Consider the following 15,419-nt stretch of genomic DNA (forward strand, 5'->3'; position numbering starts at 1 on the left):
AGAGGAACGTAAGCCTGTGTTTACAGATTTGTTGTGGAGAGCCAGTATGCTGTGATGACGGCGGGGCGGGGGGCCGAGGGTGGAGTGCTCAAGTTGTTTTCATCAAAAGGAGGTTATATGAGCTTACAGCGAAACTCCATTACTACTACCCATAATTTTCTAGCTTTTTTTTTTTTTTTTTTTTTTTTTTTTTTAAATCATCCGTTGATTTTCTTCCAGTAGCTCTGACGACCGAAGGCAAAACAAACCCGGAAGGAGAGGGCAAAGGAAAAGAAAGCTCCAAAGCGAGCCCTAGCGCCCGGTCTTTCGTCCTGCGGTCCCTTTAAGAGAAGAATCTCTTGGGACCGGCAGTCCCAACCGACCCCAGTTTTAACCGAAACCTAACCCGGACTTCCCCCTCTTCACTCAAATAAGACCAACTTTGGATTTTCCCTCCCCTATTGACCAATCAGAATCTGTTACCAGGCAGACTTTAGCTGCCGCCGGTGCGAGCCCGGCGCCTTCTGGCTCCGGGTGGCAGCAATAACCAATGAGAGAGCAGGTCGTCCGAGTATCTAGGCAGATCAGGACTGTTCCAGCCATTCAGAAAAAAGAAAATAAAGCAACGCACAAGCCGGCTGGGCCAGGACCGTGGGCTGGGCTGGAGTGAAGGTGGCTACGAGGTAGTTTCTCTTTCTCCCTTACCTTTATTGTTGCTTGTGTTGGAAGGCGACTGTTCAAAGGTAGGGAGGGGGCAGTATGAGTTGGGAGGACAGCAGAAAAAGATTTTGGCTGTATTTTCAACAGCTCCTTCACCCATGTGCACGTGCCCTGAATTTGGGACCCCGTTCCCCCAACCGGGTTTCCTACGCCCAGCCCAGGAGTTCGCCGCCCTGAACGCCCCCACCTTGCAGCAACGCGGGACTGATTGCAGGGGGAAGGGAAGGAGGTGGGGGTGCGCCTCAGGATGGGAGGTTGAGGAAGATGACGTAGGGATCGGCGACGTGGGGAGGGGGAGCGGCGGGGGAAGCCGTGGCGAGATTAAGTACTGAGAACTTGGGCCCGGTGTTTTCCAAGGCTGGAAGGGCAGAATATGTTCGTATCCTTTCTGACCGCCCAGGAAAATTCAGGCGTGAGGAGTAGCTTAGAGAATTGAAGAACTTTGCTTTGTGGTTGTTATTGTTTTTATTATTATTATTATTTTTTTTTTTTTTCTTAAGGGGATGAGGGCAGCGGGGTCAGAGGCAGAAACGGACCTGTCTAACGTCGACTTCCGTTCCCCCTATCTCTTCCTTTTCAGTTTTCCATATTTAGGAGACTGCAGAAAGATGGGGCAGATAGAATGGGGATGGCAAAGATCTCTTTGAGTATATGTGGGCATGGAGAAGTAATGGGATAATTTCTAATTTTTGGAGAAGGCAAGTGATAAAAAAAAAAACCACTGAGGCAATTCAGAGCCTTTCTTTCTGTTTCTCTGTGTTTCTGGGTAGGGAGATAAGTGCCCCTGGGGCCTCCAGGGAAAGAGAGGTTAAATTTTCATGCCTGGTCTCCTCTCAATTCTAGCCCTCATGCCGGGATGGCAGAAGATGAACCCGATGCTAAGAGCCCCAAGACTGGGGGAAGGGCCCCCTCAGGTAGTACTGAGGCGGGAGAACCCACCACCCTTCTTCAGAGGCTCCGAGGTACCATTTCGTAAGTACTCATCTCCACCTCCAAATCTTGCTCCAGAACCGTAGCACTTCCTCTGTAGATGAATTGCCTCTCTCTGAGCAAGTGCATTCTTCATGAATGATTCTTCATCATTCTGGAAGATTCAACATTCATGAAAGATTCTCCATTATGGGAATTGTTTCTGAGCACCTATTAAGCATCTCATCCCTCTTCCTCTCCCTAACAATAAGACACCAGAGAAAATCTTGTGTATGACCTCCAGCTTTCTCCTCTTTCCCACAGCAAGGCTGTGCAGAACAAAGTCGAGGGAATCCTGGTAAGTATTTTTGGGCAGAGGGCAATAGAGAGGTGGACTTGCAGGGAATGAGGATGATGAAGATAGGAGTAACTGAAAGGCCTATGTGGGACAGGCAGTATAGTCTTCCCCGTCAGAAGGTAACTGGCTTTGCGACTCATTGCCAGTTTGACCTTGAGCATCTTACTTCATCTGTCTGTGACCCGTTGTGTAGGTGCTCAGTAGGCATAATATCAAAGCAGATCCCTGCCACTCCTTCTCTCAACAAGGTAGCTCACTAGAGCACTCCTTGTGCACAGTGAACACAGAGCCCCAAATCACTTCTGGGACGCCTGGGTGGCTCAGTTGATTGAGCAGCTGCCTTTGGCTCAGGTCATGATCCCGGTGTCCTGGGATCGAGTCCCACATCAGGCTCCTTGCTCGGCAGGGAGCCTGCTTCTCCCTCTGCCTCTGCCTGCCATTCTGTATGTCTGTGCTCGCTCTCTCTCCCTCTCTCGCTGACAAATAAATAAAATCTTTAAAAAAAAAAATCACTTCTAAGGTCCTTTTTTTAGTCTGACGGTCTCTAAGACAGCTAGACTTTGGGGGAAGGATTAGAAGATCCTATCTTACATCCTTCTTGGCCTCATTTTTTCTTCTGCCTCTCTCTTCCTCCTACCTCAGCAAGATGTACAGAAATTCTCAGACAACGACAAGCTGTATCTCTACCTTCAGCTCCCCTCAGGGCCTAGTACTGGAGACAAAAGGTAGGTTTGGTGTTAGAGTTTAAGATAGCAGAGGGTTCTGCTTCTTAAAGGGAGGCTCACTGGGATGGGGCTGGGTGAATAGGAATCCTCATGACAGCTGCCTTGGTGAGAAGAGTAGTCCCTGTCCTGCCCTGGTTTACCAGGAAAAGCTGGATTCTGGGCAAAGTGATTTGGTCCAGCACTGCTGAAGCGGTGGTCTGGATAGAACTACGACAACCCTTAGGATCTGAGTAAAGCTTGTCCCTTTCACTTCTCTTGCAGCTCAGAGCCAAGTACACTCAGCAATGAGGAGTACATGTATGCCTACAGGTGGATCCGCAACCACCTAGAGGAGCATACTGACACCTGTTTGCCAAAGCAAAGTGTTTATGATGCCTATCGGTGGGTGAAGGGGGGGTGGTGTGTGGGTTGGCGGGCATAGGACTACCCCCTCACCTCTGGAGAGCTCCCTGCCTTGACAGAGTCTGGCTTCTTAAAGGGTTTCCCAAACCTGATGCCAGGGACCCTCCGAATCTAACCATGACCTCCTTCTCTGAGTGTCTTCCCACTCTGCATTCCCCCTAACCATTCACTCAGGAAGTACTGTGAGAGCCTCGCCTGTTGCCGCCCACTCAGCACAGCCAACTTTGGCAAAATCATCAGAGAGATCTTCCCTGACATCAAGGCCCGAAGGCTTGGTGGCCGGGGCCAGTCCAAGTATCCTTGAATGGAGAGGTGGGGTTGGAGGACCCAGGGAAGAAAAATTAGGGTGTGGAGGGCCAGGAGTGGGAACAGCCTAGCCTTCCCACGGGTCTTGGAGATCCCCATTGTTGGCTGCTCTTTAACTTGCCTCAGATATTGCTACAGTGGCATACGAAGGAAGACCTTGGTTTCAATGCCACCCTTGCCTGGACTTGACCTGAAGAGCTCTGACAGTGTAAGTAACAACCAACCCTCCCATCGTACTTTTCTCTCCAAGGTGTGGGCTGACACAGCCTAGGTCATTCTGCACATAACTTCTGGTACATAAGATATGCCCTTCCACGTACCCTATGGCTCAGGCAGAGGACGAATAGAATTTGTGGGTTTCTGGGATGAGTTACTCCCATATCCAGTCTAGTCTTAACTAGGGTTGACCCTAGTGTCTGAAGGGGGCCAAATTTGGAGTGTGAGTGGGCATGTCCTTCCCCACTGCAGCCAGAAATGGGCCCAGAAGTAACCCCAGCACCTCGGGATGAGCTGGTGGAGGCAGCCTGCGCTCTGACCTGTGACTGGGCAGAACGGATCCTGAAACGGTCCTTCAGTTCCATCGTTGAGGTTGCCCGCTTCCTGCTGCAGCAGCATCTCATCTCTGCCCGATCTGCGCATGCCCATGTGCTCAAGGCCATGGGGCTCACTGGTGGGTGGAGACCCTCACATGTCCCAAGAAACTCTCAGCCACTTTCAACCTCATAGGCCCTCCCACCTACTCAGACAGAGACACCTTGCATTTGTCTTCTGTTCCTAGTGACCCTTATGGGAATTGGGATGTGCCTTAGACTGCCTTCTTCCCCCTTCTCCACCCGTCAGTCAGGCTGTCCTCTCCTGACCATTGTTTCCTCCTCACCCTCGCCCTATTACCTTTTCCCGCACCTCTGCAGAAGACGATGAACATGCCCCTCGGGAGCGGTCATCTAAATCCAAGAATGGTGTGGAGAGCTTAGAAGGTGGAGCCCCTAAGAAACCAGAGAGAGCAGCCCAGGTAAGGAGGTTAAGGCCCCTGACCTTACTGCCCTGGGCTGGGGGCTTGGTATCCTCTTTCCTCTATTTTCTTACCCTCCTGTGTCTGTGTTCGCTCCAACATCTAGGCTTCCCATTTACTGTGTCCTCTCTTTACCTTTTAGCCCACTAGGGAGCTGGAAGCCCGGGCTGGGGCTGGCACCCCTGCACGCGGTGAGCGGAAGAAGAGTGTAGTGGAGAGCCCAGCCCCAGCAGCCAATAACCCACAGGTTAATGCCCTGGTGGCCCGGCTGCCTCTGCTCCTTCCCCGGGCCCCTCGCTCACTTCTTCCGCCAATCAGAGTCTCTCCACCCATCCTGGCCCCCAAGCTTTCTTCAGGCCTGAAAGTGGCTACGTTGCCTCTGCCCAGTAGGGCCGGGGGGCCCCAGGCAGCTATGCCGATCATTAACATGATCTTACCGACTGTTCCTGCTTTGCCCGGACCCGGACCCGGACCCGGGCCTGGGCAAGCCCTGCCTGGGGCGCTCGCTCAGCCGCAGGGCCCAGAGAACAGGGAAGCAGGCATAGGTGGTGACCCGGGACCCCATGACAAGGGTGTCAAGAGGACAGCTGAAGTACCTGTGAGTGAGGCCATTAGGCAAGATCCACCTGCTAAAGCCGCAAAGCTGGATAGAGAGGATACAGGAAGCGATGCCAAAAGAAAACGGGGGCGCCCTCGAAAAAAATCAGGTGGAAGTAAGGAAAGGAACTCCCCCCCTGACAAATCAGCTGCCATGGACTCGGCCCAGTCCCCGAGGTTACCACAGGAGACGTGGGCCTCTGGAGGGGAAAGCAACTCAACTGGAGGGTCAGGGAGGCCAGGGCCAGTGGGAGAGGCTGAGAAGGGAATGGTGCTTGCCCAGGGTCAGGAAGAGGGTGCTGTTGCCAGAGGAGGAAGGGGCCCCAGTTCCCGGCATGCCAAAGAAGCGGAAGATAAAATTCCTCTGGTCACCTCAAAAGTGAGTGTCATCAAGGGCAGTAGAAGCCAAAAGGAAGCTCTTCATTTGGTGAAGGGCGAGGTAGACACCGAAACACAGGGTAATAATGACTTAAAGGGGCACAGGCTTCAAAATTCCTTATTCCACGAGGGGAAAGACCCCAAAGCAACACCCCCATGATAGGTATGTGGCAGAGAGTGTTTATAAACACACTAATTCTGCCTGCCTAGTAGAGGCCCCTCTCTGCACTTGCTTCTCGTTTGGCTCTCCTTTTCCTAAGAGAATTCATTCTCATGTCCAGACAGCTGAGGCACCCTGTCTTGCACAGTGTCCGGCTCCTGCTTCTGACCTTTCCAGCTCAATACCCTTGGCTTTAGAGTCACTGATAAATCTGTCGTGACTGTCTTAACCTGGATCTCTGGGCTATCCTGCGGAAAGATAGGGATGGAGTTAAGTATGATGAATGTATAGGTTAGGAATCTTTTCGTTTTAAAACGTAAAAAAAAAAGAAAAGAAAAAGAATAACCTAACTTTATTTTAAAAATAAAGACTTACGGGCTCAACCTAAATGGCAAGTCCAGAGGTGGTACTGGCTCCCAGAAAAGCTGATGCCTGGCTCAGTGTGTCTCTAAACACCTGATTGATTTCCCCTCCCTGCTGCTACCTTCTGTAGGATCATCTTAAACCTGGGCCACCTAGTGGCTGCCAGAACTCCTGGGGTTACACGTTCTCTCCTTTATATCCAACCAGAAAGGGGATGGGGGGGCGGGGGTGGTGATCTTTTGCCTGGCATCCTAGCATAGCCTTAAAATGGACTCTGATTAGGCCAGGCTGGGTCACATGCTGATCCTTAGCCAATCACTGTGGCCAGAAAGATGGGGTATACTAATTTGCTCTTTCTACATCAGGGGCGGGCTGGGATCAGCCTCAGCATCACACAGGTCTCTAAAATGACAACTGTCACGGGCAGTTCTTGAGGAGACAGCTGACCCCTGGCCAATACCAGGAAGTCCGTGTGGTTTTAGCTTGGTGAGGCTGGGATCAGCAACACCTGTTTACGTTTCCCCTCACTGTCTTGCATTTTCCTTACTGCAGCTGTAGCCTCTTCCCTCTTGCAGGCTCAGAAGGAATGAGAGGGAAGTCACTCTCCTTTAGGGACTATCTCTTTCATCTCCTTTAGATGACTATCCCTTACATTTCAGAGATGGAGATCCTTCCCTTTCCTGTTTCTGAATGTTTTCTCCTCATTCTGCTTCCCTATCCCCTGACCCTACAGCCACTTTCACCAAGTGGAGTGAAAGATTTCTTTCCTAGTCATTTTATTAAATCCATTCTGTATCCACCAGGTGTCAGTGTCTTGTCATACATGTGTCAGGATTTCAGCCAGGGTTGTGGGGCTTAGGCTAGGTATGCGGCAGGAGGGAGCTCTGCACAGCAGCCGGCACCAGGAAGAAGGGAACCCAGACACTATCCTTCGAAAAGCAGTAAACCATCCGATATTTACTGAGGACCTACGTGGTCTTCTGCATAAAGGTAGCTTCCGTCGGGGAATCTCGACTCTGCCCAGGAAACAGGTTTGCTTTCAGGGAGACTTCACTCATTTGTTTTCACCACAGCAGATTTTTAAAGATTATAATATGTAATATTTGGTATCTATAAAGGATATATTTAACATGAATAAATTATGAAACATAATATTAAATGAATATCTTTGGCCCATCACCCAACTTATACATTAAAACATTAGAAGTACCATTGAGTTTCTTGTATTCATACCCAGTCCTATCCCACTGCCTCTCCCTAGAGGTAACCACTGTCCTTAATTTTGTGTTAAGTTGCCTGTGTTACACACACACACACACACACACACACACATGTGTATATATTTAACCATATATGTATAATATTCTTTAAAAATTATTGTTCAGTTTTGCTTTAGCTTTACAAAAATTTTATACTCTAATAGTGCCCTGAAGTTTTCTTTTTTTCACTTAACATTATTTCTAAGATTCATCTATGTTGTAAATAGCTGTAAACCAGTGTAGTACCCCAGCAAGTACATAAGCCACAAGTTATTTATACATTCACCTATTAATGGACATTTGGGTTGTATCCAATTTCCTGCTATTCCAAACAATGCTGCTATGAACATTCTTGTATCTGTTAGTGCCCTTTTTGAAGGAAGATTTCTAAAAAGGTTTCCAAGATGGTTCATTTGGTCTGTACACCCTCTGAGTTGGGGACTGTTCCCTCTTTTCTAATTCTCTGGAAGAACTGACATCAGATTGAGATGAGCTGTCCCTTGACAGTTTGGCAAAACAGCTATCAAACCTATCTTTGCCTAGCATTTCTTTTTGAGAAAGATTTTAACCATCAATTAAATTTCTTTAATAATTATAGGCTGTCTGGCCTTCCAGTTTCTTTTTGAGTCAATTTTGGTTGTTTTTCTGGGATTTTGTGCATTTTCTGTCCTTTTTAAAAATGAAAAATTTTTTTTTCGCCTCTGCTCTCTGGGCAGTTATGTGCTTCTATCCATTTCTACTATTTACTTTCACCTTCTTATTTCCTCCTCATCAATTACACCAGAAATGTGCTATTTTACTTGTTTATGTAGCTACTACTTTGGTCTTTGACAATCTTCTCCCTTGTGTATTGTTTTCCATTTCATTAACTATGGATATTATAATATTTCCTTCTTCTGCTTTCTTTAGATGAATTTTATGTTCTTCCATAACATCTTAATTTTGACACTTATCTAATTTTCAAGCTCTGTTTTTTTACTGTAAGTTTTTAAGGACCTGTTTCTCTACATTCCCCCAATATATTTTTTTTTGCTGTATTTTGATTATAACTTCACCCTAAGAATATTTAAATTACCTGTATGACTTTTTAAATTTATGAGTTATTTAGAAAAACAGTGTCTGGTTATTTAAAAGTCTATCCTTTTTATATCCATTTTCAGCTTAACCCATTTGTGCTCAGAGATGTGGTGCTCTGATACTAAACCTTTTAAATTTGTTGGGATTATATTTCTGTAATCCTGGCTTGATATCTAAATGGTTTGTTTTCTGCTCACTCTTGCCTGTGGTAGTTCATTTCCTTGTATATTCTCCATTTGGGGATTTTGAGCTTATATTTTGTTAAACTTAGTCTATGGTAATTCAGAGAGCCTAAATTGGGGGTACTTTCCTCCAAAGAGGATCTGCATTTGCTTGTGCCAGGAGTCAAATGATGCTCCTGACCTGGGACTGTGTGAGCCCCTCAGGAATCTCAGTTCAATCCGGCAATCCCAGGTTTTCTCCTGTTCTGTGGCTAGGCCCAGGGCCTAGCGCCTGTTTTACAAAACTGATACTGGCATTTGACCCCAAGGCAAACCTGTTGCTCCTCCTGCATGTTGCTCATCTTTCCTATAGGTTTCAGCTTAATGTTATTTTTTTTTCTTCCTTTTGTGATTTCTCTTACTTTCTAATGAGCCCAGCAATGTGTTAAACATTATGTTTCTTGTAATTTATCCAGGCTCAACTTGTATTTTAATGGGAGAGCCCTTTCTCTTCCCCAGGCTGCCAGAAATAGGCACTACTGCAGTTTTTATATTTTCCTTCTTGTTTTTTAAGTTCCAGGAACTTACTAGAAGCCAACTGACATAGGCTTGACTTCAAGTCAATAATGATCACAGCACAGTGGAAACCTAACAGTTATGTTAGCTTTAAGCACAGAGAGCTGTGGGGGCCCAGAGGAATAGCATATAGGTTGGACAGGGATCAGTAAAGATGAGTAGGAGTTAGCTAGACAAATCTAACTCATAAGGACAGGACAACATAAGACATATGGTAAAAAGAGTTAAATCATAGTACTTATTCTGTGTAAGAGCTACGGTTCAGAGAGATCACTTTGGGCTGAATAATTTGGGAAGGTTTCATGGAAAAGATATGCTTAAGCATATGCTTAGGCATATCTTAAGCCTTTAAGGTATGTGGAGCGTAGGTGAAAAAGGGGAAGACATTCCAGGAAAAGCAGGGGTCAGGGGATGTGAGATGTAGAGATGTGACTAAAGGCATAGCAGAACAACTCCCCCACCCCAGGATGGAGATCTGGCAGGCAGAAGGGGTGTCTATAAACAACACTGAGAAGTCAACTTGAAGAACACACAACCATTATTATAGGTATCTGTGGACTGAATGAATGGATGAAAGGTATAAAGTCTCCATTAGAGGATGAACTAACTGGAATCAGAAGGAACAAGGCAGGCAGATGGTTCCATGTGGAAGGAGAAGAGGGACTGGGCCGGGTTGCTGACACATTAGAAGTGACAGGTATACAGGAAAATAAAACCACTGGTGTTAGAATAGATGGAAGCATCCAAGGAAACATAGTCCTTACCTTGGTTGAGCCTGAGGATGTATCCATTCATTCTGGGAGACCAACCCACCCGAGGATTTGAAATTTACATGTTGGGTGGGTTTTTTTTTTTTTTTTAAGTTTATTTTTTTATTTTTTTTTTTTTAGTAATCTCTGCACCCAGTGTGGGGCTCAAACTCATAACCCCAAGATCAAGAGCCGCATGCTCTTCTGACTGAGCCAGCCAGTACCTGGCCCCCTACCATGAGGTTTTTAAGTAACCTATTTTTAAAACCTATTTTAAAAATCTAACATGAAGAGCGCCTGGCTGGCTCAGTTGGAAAAGTATGCAACTCTTGACCTTGGGGTTTTGAGCTCAACTCCCACACTGGGTGTAGAGATTACTTAAATTATGTAAGTAAATAAAACTTGAAAGAAATCTAGTATGAAACAAGTTTTTGTAGTTTAGGCAATCTTCAGTTTACTAGATTAAAGGTTTGGGGACTACCTGCTGCTTCCTCTCTACCATACCTTATTCTCTCCCCAGGACCCTACTCTGTACTTCTATGACCTCACCCACCAAGTGTCATTTTTTTTTTTAATTTTAGCCCTATCATAAGTTGAAGATAATTTATAACTTACTAAAATTGAAATAATCATTTACTATTAAACCAAGACAAGCTATACATGAATAAATGAACTCACTATTTTTGTGGATAATAAGCAGCTTTCTTCAGAAATGAAAGCAAATGCCACATTCACTCATATACTAAACAGAGGACTAATGTCATTTTATATTTGTCTAAGTGTTTCATCTCACGTTATGGTTCCTCAGTAGGCCTATTCCTTCTTTGCCTAGGATTGTCCTGCTGGCTTTATACCATGAGATAAAGCTAAGCACAACATATATAATGTATTATTTAAGAAATGTTCATGAGAAGGTATTTGTTTGCTGGAAAGAGCATGAATTCAGTTCACATCTTCGCTTTACTACTTATGATCTCGAACATTTATTTAGTCGTTTTTCAAACTGTAGATTGCAACCCATTCGTGGGTTGTGACACTGATTTCGAAGGATGCAAAACAAGGGAAGAAAAAACACATGTTTGCAAAAAAAGAAATTAAATAGAATAGAAAATATCAGAATGCATTGCATATAGTTAGGGTATTATTTCATGAAACCTTTATTTCAGTGAAGACACATTTGTGTGTTCCTCAGTGATCATGATATAAGATGTATTTTTTATTGTGGGTTGAAATAAAAAAAAAAAACAACTTGACCATTCTGAAGCTCAGTCTCCATAAAATGGTATATCTCTTTCACAGGATTGTAATGAGGAATAAATGAAGTAATGTTTGCTTTCATACACAGTAGAGGGTTGGGCAGTAACTGCTGGCTTCTTTTTTTTTTTTTTTTTTTTTTTTTTTTTTTTTTTTTTTTTTTTTTTTTTTAAAGATTTTATTTATTTATTTGACAGAGAGAAATCACAAGTACACTGAGAGGCAGGCAGAGAGAGAGAGAGAAGGAAGCAGGCTCCCTGCTGAGCAGAGAGCCCGACGCGGGACTTGATCCCAGGACCCTGAGATCATGACCTGAGCCGAAGGCAGCGGCTTAACCCACTGAGCCACCCAGGCGCCCCAACTGCTGGCTTCTTATCTTTTCTCTGAAAAAAACTCCAGGGGCGCCTGGGAGACTCAGTTAAGCATTGGACTCTTGATTTCAGCTTAGATCAGGATCTCAGGGTCCTTAGATGGAGACCGCGTTGGGCTCTGTACTCAGTGCAGAGTCTGCTTGTCCCTCACTCTCTCTGCTTTTCCCCCAGTTCCCCGCTGCTCACACTCTCTAAAACAAATAAATAAAATCTTTAAAAAATAAATAAAAATAGGTTCAGCGTGGTGAGGAGTTTTAGAGAATATCATAAATATCATGCTTTTAATTTAATATAGGGAACAAAGATAGCATTCAGTGTTATAATCTGACAATTGAGATCAAGAAAAGAAAAGCAAGTAGGAAGAAGAAAAACTAGTCAAAATCTTTACTTAATATTTTTAATTTATTAATTCATTTATGAAAAATAACTTTCCCCAAACCAAAATAAAGTCAGTTAGACAGTTGGCATTGTTTTACATTTTTGGAAATCCCTTTAATGCCCCACTGGATTCTCATATCTGCTTCTGCATTCCATCTGTTGCTATATCAACAAACATAATTTTTTCTCCATGTGGTAGAAACTAAGGATACGGCTAGAATACGAAGATTAATCCTATCCTGTCTTGAGTTTAGACCAGAGGGGTTTGGAAACTTCTAGAAACAAAGAATGAGTGAATGAGTAGGTGAGTGAGTAAATAAATAAATGAGTGAATCAATCTCTAGAAAAAGAAAGACCAAATCATACAGAGATGCAAAGAAATTCACATTTGAGCCCTTAGAGCTATAAACACAGACACTCAATACTCTTTTGCTTAATATTGTGTTTGTGAGGGGAGGACAGGGGAGGTCTCACTTGGTTAATAAAGGTCTTAATAGGTGCACATGGGTGATTCATGTAGTTAATCATCTAACTCTTTTTAAGGTTTTATTTATTTAATTGACAGAGAAACACAGCAAGAGAGGGAACACAAGCAGGGGGAATGGGAGAGGGAGAAGCAGGCTTCCCTAATTCACGGCTTGATCCCAGGATCTGGGGATTATGACCTGAGCTGAAGGCAGAGGCTTAATGACTGAGCCACCCAGATGCTCCAGCATCCAACTTTTGATTTCAACTCAGGTCACGATCTCAGGGCTGTGAGATCAAGTCCGCATAGGGCTCTGCACCGGACATGGAGCCTGCCTAAGATTTTTTCTCTCCCTGTCCCTCTACCCCTCCACCACGCCTCTCCCCCTCTAAAAAAATAATAAAGGACTTAATAACTGTCTGTGGCTATAAAAAGTTCCTACTTAAAGTTTCAGCAGAGATGTTCCTGAAATCTTGTTTTGTTGTTGTTGGAAAATAAACAATTTCCTACTATAAAAAGTAGGGCTTTCCCATCCCTTTCCACAATGTTTCAAAAACTGGCCTTAAGGGACGCCTGGGTGGCTCAGCTCCTTAAGTGTCTGACTTCCACCGGGGTCATGGTCTTGGGGTCCTGGGATGGAGCCCCATGTCCAGCTCCGCACTCAGCAGGGAGTCTACTTCTCCCTCTGTCCTCCGCCCCCACTCATTCTCTCACTCTCTTTCAAATAAAAAAATAAAATCTTTTTTAAAAAAGATTTTATTTATTTGTCAGATAGAGAGAGAGACAGAGTATAAGCAGGGGGAGCAGCAGGCAGAGGGAGAAGCAGGCTCCCCACTGAACAGTGAGCCTCATGCAGGATTCAATCCCAGGACCACCAACTGAGCCAAAGGCAGGTGCTTAACTGACTGAGCCACCCAGGCGTGTCTAAATAAATAAAATCTTTAAAAAAGAAAGAAAGAAAAAAAGGAAAGAAAGGGCCTGGAAGGGAGGAATATGTGATACTTTAAACTCTAGGCTAAAGCAGGATCATTATCTCTTGACCCTGACAGCAGATTGGGAGCTGGCCACAAGTTATAGGACCTGACAGGTGGACTGGTGATTCCTGCTCCAGACCAGTGGTGACAAATTCAAACTATCTTTGGCACTCTTGCCCACTTTCTCTGCTCATCTTTCACTACTGTACTCCCGCTTTAACCTAGTTTATCAGCTTTCCCTCTCCTCATGATTCAAGCAAATTCCTGTATTTCTATTCTTCAACATACAATTTTTTAGTCTTCAGAATGCTCTCTCCTCTTTTTTGTTCTGCTGGATCCTGCCCAATATTTCTTCTAATACTTGGTTTGCAGTATTTTTCAGAGGTCTTCCACACATTCATTCGCCATATACTGAGTGGCTAGGCCTTCTGTATTAATCATGCTCCTTTTTTTAAGATTTTATTTATTTATTTGACAGAGAGAGAGGTCACAAGTTTGCAGAAAGGCAGGCAGACAGGGGTGTAGGGTGGGGGGCGGGGGACAGGCTTCCCGTTGAGCAGAGAGCCGGATGTGGGGCTCTATCTCAGGACCCTGAGATCATGACCTGAACGGAAGGCAGAGGCTTAACCAACTGAGCCACCCACGTGCCCCTAATCATGCTACTACTTTTTATTCTGCCTCCCTTTTGCCTCCATGTACTTTTATCTTTTAAAAGATTTTATTTATTTGACAGAGATCACAAGATCACAAGTAGGCAGAGGGGCAGGTGGGGCATGGGGGGGGGGAATAGGCTCCCTGCTGAGCACAAAGCCCAATGCAGGGCTGGATCCCAGGACCCTGGGATCATGACCAGAGCAGAAGGCAGAGGCTTTAACCGGCTGAGCCACCCAGGTGCCCTGCTTCCATGCATTCTTAAAATTTCTTCTTTAATTTCCTGATTATTCTGGAAATTCATTCTATTCTGCCTTCACATTAAATACAAAAGCAGGGATGCCTGTGGCTCAGTCCGTTGAGCCGCAGGGAGCCTGCTTCTCTCTCTGCCTCTGCCTGCCACTCTGCCAACTTGTGGGCGCTCGCTCTCTCTCTCTCTCTCTCCCCATCTCTGATAAATAAATAAATAAAATCTTTTTAAAAAGCAGAATGTCATAACAACCTTGTCTTCAAAAAACAAAACAAAAGCAGTGACCCTTTTCTTTCATCGTTCTATATTATTGTCCCAATAATAGTAATGTAGTGCTATGGCTGTAAAGTGCTATGGCTGTAATCTGTATTCCCTTTTAATCCTCACAAAACCCTGTAAAGTGTTAATATTCATGGATCCACTTTGCAGACATAGAAACTGAGGTTCAAAGAGGTTACTTCAGTCCTCCCAAATCAAACAGACCTTAAGTGGCAGGGAAGGTGGCATCCACCTTCCCTGGGCTAGCCTTAGAAATCTAGCCTCAACGTTAATATTAAGTAAAGCCCTATGAGGATTGGGACAGAGATTCTGAGGGAGAGGGCTCCCAATCAATAATACTGACAAATACACAAAACTCAAACCACAGGTCCAGCTTCAGGGCGTGTTTTTATTTGTTTAGCTGTACATGGTTTGTTCTTGTTTGGAAGAAGGGGTTACGGTCACTCACCTCTCCCGACCTTGCGCTGGCTCTGTCCAGCCCCTTCCTGGAGGAATCGACGTCCGGAGGCTGGAGGCCAAAGCCTACCCAGGTAGGCGGTGACCTCGGAGGCAGCACCACGGCCTCGAGTCGCGCCGCTAACGGCGAAAGACTGACGCGGTTGGACCGCGCCATTCTCGAAGCGATAAGGGGCGTAATCTTGGCAGCGTCCTTAAACATGAGTACGAAAAGGGTGGTGAGGGTAACCATCTTCCCCGCCCGCTCTTTCTCTTTCTCCGCTCCCCGCCGGGCCTGCCATCCCACAGCCTAATTTACTAAGAGAGTCTTGTGGAATAGGCGGGGTGGGGGGGAAGCCACTCACAGCAATTATGGTTACTTGGTTGCTAACACAAACTGGCTCATTTACATATAATTTGCATATTCGGGTACTTATGGAAGTACCGGACGTGTCTGTACTTCCTTTCTAACAGGGCACCCGCACCCGCCTACGGACCTGCCGGTCTCCGCTCTAGGACAGCAGCCCCTTTCCCTTATCCAGTAAATTTTACTACCTTCTGGGTTCCCTAGCCTCGCAAACGCTACCTCTTAACCTCACGAACATTGGCCCCTCCTCCCACCCGTAGGAT

General features: G+C 45.4%; 1 protein-coding gene across 6 annotated transcripts; it reads left to right on the plus strand.

The window, feature by feature from the left end:
• Window positions 1–505: 505 nt before the first annotated feature.
• On the plus strand, window positions 506–6,708 carry RFX5 (regulatory factor X5). Of its 6 annotated transcripts, none has more exons than XM_059138011.1 (10): window positions 506–662; window positions 1,543–1,671; window positions 1,933–1,966; window positions 2,609–2,691; window positions 2,953–3,072; window positions 3,268–3,387; window positions 3,526–3,607; window positions 3,868–4,069; window positions 4,311–4,411; window positions 4,554–6,708. In XM_059138011.1, exons 2-10 carry the CDS (start codon window positions 1,556–1,558, stop codon window positions 5,544–5,546), a joined length of 1,851 nt encoding a protein of 616 aa, XP_058993994.1. In that variant the 5' UTR covers window positions 506–662; window positions 1,543–1,555; the 3' UTR covers window positions 5,547–6,708. The 6 variants fall into 6 exon arrangements, with proteins under 6 accessions (XP_058993994.1, XP_058993995.1, XP_058993993.1 ...); XM_059138012.1 differs by having other exon boundaries at window positions 622–722; XM_059138009.1 differs by lacking the exon at window positions 506–662 and adding an exon at window positions 758–928.
• The last annotated feature ends 8,711 nt before the right edge of the window (window positions 6,709–15,419 follow it).

The sequence above is a fragment of the Mustela lutreola genome, chromosome 10 (genome assembly GCF_030435805.1).
Source record: "Mustela lutreola isolate mMusLut2 chromosome 10, mMusLut2.pri, whole genome shotgun sequence".
Taxonomy (NCBI): domain Eukaryota; kingdom Metazoa; phylum Chordata; class Mammalia; order Carnivora; family Mustelidae; genus Mustela; species Mustela lutreola.